Source organism: Lactuca virosa, chromosome 1, assembly GCF_052849685.1.
Source record: "Lactuca virosa cultivar CGN04683 chromosome 1, Lactuca_virosa_CGN04683_v6, whole genome shotgun sequence".
Classification (NCBI taxonomy): domain Eukaryota; kingdom Viridiplantae; phylum Streptophyta; class Magnoliopsida; order Asterales; family Asteraceae; genus Lactuca; species Lactuca virosa.
The window spans coordinates 5,114,430-5,118,825 of NC_136426.1; the positions used below are offsets into that span (position 1 = coordinate 5,114,430).

At 31.7% G+C, this 4,396-nt stretch overlaps 1 protein-coding gene across 1 annotated transcript; it reads left to right on the top strand.

Moving 5' to 3' along the window:
• Window positions 1-871: 871 nt before the first annotated feature.
• Window positions 872-4,139, top strand: LOC145110763 (protein FAR1-RELATED SEQUENCE 5-like). Its single transcript, XM_079047093.1, has 5 exons — window positions 872-1,028; window positions 1,461-2,292; window positions 2,397-2,655; window positions 2,796-3,365; window positions 3,528-4,139. The coding sequence occupies exons 1-5, from the start codon at window positions 872-874 to the stop codon at window positions 4,137-4,139; spliced, it is 2,430 nt and encodes an 809-aa protein (XP_078903219.1).
• Window positions 4,140-4,396: the final 257 nt, after the last annotated feature.

Genomic DNA, 4,396 nt, shown 5'->3' on the forward strand with positions numbered 1-4,396 from the left:
TTTTTTTACAACATCCATGCAAACTCGTTTTCGGACTAACATGGGTTATTAGACAATGCTTAGAAAAAAATGATAAATATAGTTATTTCGTATTGATATTCCGTAACATCATTCTGTATAGTTCATGGGGTTCCGGACCATGTTCTTCGTGTTCCGGCTTACGGACTAAAAGAACCGATCTGAAACTCACTACAAGGTCCTTGTATGAGATTCATACACGTACAACAAAAAAACATAAAAATGAAAAACAAGGATTATTCAGATTCGATCATCCCTATTCCGGAGTCATTCCTCGTATTCCAGACTATTTTGGACCATTCCGGAATACGTAAATTCTTTTCTAAAATCAAACTCAAAGTAACTTAAAGAGTATAACTTATTTGGTTTTGACGAATCCATGCTGAAAATTAGGTCCAAAATGCGGGTAGATAGTGCTTTGGATTTGCAAATTCCGGAACGCGTATTTTGGATTTTTTTGTGTGGGATCCATATATATATATATATATATATATATATATATATATATATATATATATATATATATATATATATATATATATATATATAGGAGTAGGATCAATTGAGAACACCTAAAAGGTTGAGAACGCGAGAACACTTATCAGCCAATCATTTTATTAGGGTATTTAGTAAATTTGTATTTAATATAATTTTTAATTAATATAATACAATTAATAATCAATATATTATCCATTATTATTTACCTATAATTAAGGGATATTCCATAGTTATCGTTGAATTGAAGATACGGTTTCCAATATACGATTCGTGATTTAGTCAATCGACAATTGTATCTGTAACATCGATTATGGTTGAAGATAACAACGTAGGAATTTGTTAACCCAAATTTTCGATGTCGGACTGTTTTGATTACAGTAGCGATGATACCGAACATGATGATCATTACGGCGACGAAGCATTCGACAATAATCAATATCATGAAGACGATTTCTATAATTTGGATGATCAATACAGCGGAAGAATTCAATTATCTGATAATGCTAGTGAAGGTAACAATATCAACATCTTTTAAATACAGTTCGTGTATTACAATCAACATTGAATTTATGTATATGATGAATAAGACATGTCATTTATTCAGTACATATTTGTATACGATTAATCATATACGTTTTATGAATTAATTAGTTAATGCTGGTGCATATCACAAATTGTTGTACATTGTTTCGTAAGTTTAATACAATGTTTCTTAAGTTTGATAAGCATTGGTGATTATGCGTAACAATCATATATGATAATGATTTAAATCTTTTGACATAGTTCTGTGTATTTTAAAATGAGTAAACACTTCAATTTTGATTACTGTTTCACACATGTTGATTATGATTAGAAAATTGTTTAGTTTATGAATACGTAATTGATCTAAATTTATATTATGTCTCTCATGTCACATTATTGTTTTTTGTTGTCTAAAAAAATAGGTACAAATCGAACTGATTCTGAAGAGGAATCATTCAATAGTAGTGTTGTTGACTCGCCTGGTGGGAAAACCAAGTTGTGGAAACCTATTGTTCCTAAAGAATTTATGCCAGATGTAGATGCTACTTATCAATCATTAGAGGAGGCAGTTGAAATGTATAAATTATATGCAGATAAAGCAGGTTTTGGTGTCAGGTTAAATACAGTAACGAGGTTTGGTGACAAAACCATTAAAAAAAGGTATGTAGTGTGCAACAAAATGGGTAAAATACCTAACAAATCAACTGACACTTTGGATCCTGACGGAAGTGGAAGGAATAAACGAAACTCAAACTTCAGAATCACGGACTGCAAGGCATTGATAAAGTTTGAAAGGTTACATATGCGAACTAATGCTTGTAAAATATATGAGTTTGAAGAGAAGCACAACCACCCCCTAGAAACTAAAGAAGAAAGACGGTATTCCAAACGTGCACGACGACTTAGTTATAAAGACAAGGAGTTTATAGTGCGTTCTTCAACATCTAACATTGGTGCAACAAATGCACATAAGTTACAAGCTAGTTTGCAAGGAGGTTATGAAAACGTTGGCCCTGAAGCAATTGATTATAAAAATTTTAGAAGGAAGATGGGAAACATTATAGGTGACAAGGATGCACAGCTGGTTGTTGACAAAATGAACGTGAGGAAAGATGAGTTACCTAACTACACATTTGAGTATAAATGTGTTGATAGTGTGTTAAACGCAATGTTTTGGGCGGATGAAACCGATAAGTTATATTACAAGGAGTTTGGAGATGTGATCTCATTTGATGCTACATTCCGAACAAATAAGTATGCTCTTATAGTTTTCTATTTTTTTCTTTAAATATGAATATTGCTGTTTTTTGAGTTTATAATAACTGTTGAATTTGTTTTTAATTAACTTTTTAATACAGGTATGGAATGATTTTTGTGCCGTTTACAGCCATTGATAACCACAAACGTTCAATAAACATTGGAGCAGGTTTGTTAAGCAACGAGTCAATAGAATCTTATCGTTGGTTGCTTGAAGCTTTTTTGAAAGCACATGGAAAACACCCTCAATTAGTGTTAACAGACCAAGATCCAACAATTCTACAGGCCGTTGAAGCAATATTTCCTAATTCTAATCACCGCTTATGTATGTGGCACATTATGAAAAAACTACAATCTAAGGTGTGTATATTTTATTCATAGTTAACACAGAACATGTTTTATTCAGCAATGATTTAAACAGTTTATGTATTTTTAAAAATGATTAGCATAGATATTGTTTATTCATAGATAATCTTATAAAATTCTAATGTTTTTTTTAGGTTTCAGTGGAATTTCTGAAAAACACTGATTTTCGAAAGCGTTTTACAAAGCTTGTTTGGAATGTCTACATCGAGCCTAAAGTCTTTGAATCAAGGTGGAAACTGCTTATGAGAAAATTCAAACTACAAGACAAAAGATGGTTCAAAGACATGTACAAGGATCGAAAGCTTTGGATTTCAGCCTATTTTAAAGACATGCCACTACATGGTCTGATGAAAACTACTTCAAGGTCTGAAAGTGTCAACTCATTTTTTAATAAATACTCTGACTCTGGTAATTTTCTTATCTATTTCATGATGAACTACGACACCGCAATTGGAAAGCAACGAAATGCTCAACAGAAACTAGAACATGATACAAAAAATGCAAAGCATGAAATGACGCTTCCAAGTGGATTACTAGAACATGCAGCTGCGGTTTACACTAAAACCGTTTTCTATGAGGTCAAAAAGGAAATATTTAAAGCAGCCTGGTACTGTTCTATTGACAGCGTTGAAATGATTGATGGGTGGCAAGTTGTTATGATTACACAAACGGATAAGAGCAAACAGTTGAAGATAAAATGCAAGGTTATATTCATTGTTGAAACGCTATTCATTAGTGATAATACAAGTATATTATATCATTATTTTTAAATTACATATACTTGTTTCAATATTATGTAATAACCACCAACTAATATGTTAATTCAACCAGTTACTAACATACATTATTTTTATTATACAATGTAGGTTGAACTAAAGTTGCCTGAAAAAGAAGTTAAATGTTCATGCAATCACTTTATACGTACTGGCATTTTGTGTCGTCATATTTTTGCTGTATTGAAAAACAACCATGTTGAAGAGATTCCAGAGCAGTATATTCTCAGAAGATGGAGAAGGGATGCAATTTCCAGCCATTTGCTTGTCATGAAACATGTTGCCATGGAAACCGAAGATGACACCTTTAAACTTCTAACAGAGGCATACAATAATATTGAATACTGCTTGGATCATTTCAAAAGAAGAAAGGATAAATTGTTGGAATTTGTTGAAAAAACACGTATCTTGAAGCAGGCAGCAATGGAGTTTGGCAGTTCAAACCAATCATCATCTAATAATGATGAAGAAGAAATTATTCGGATGCTTGGAATACGCAACATTCCTGATGAAATAAATATCCATCCACCTTCATCTATACGTACCAAAGGGAGTGGAACTAAGAAAAGAATGGTTAGTGCTACTGAGAAAGTTGTTGCAGCTGCAAAGAAAAAAACTAGAATTTGCACAGGTTGCAATCAATATGTTAACCATAATTGGAGGACTTGCAAAGTCAGACTTGCACGAGAGTCAAAACAACCTTAAAATGGCCCATTCATTTGCCCAATAGATTTTATTTTTCTATTAGATTTATGAATAAGAATATGTTTCTATGATTCAGTATGTTATTTTATCTTAAAACAACTTCATGATTTTTAGCGTTTTGTTTTATTCAACAATGAATAATATCATAACCATATATGGTAATCATAACAGATTAATGATATGAACAGGCATTTAAACCTCTATTATTTGATTAAAACAGTTTGCATTTAGAATAGATATATTTTTCCTTTGTTGAA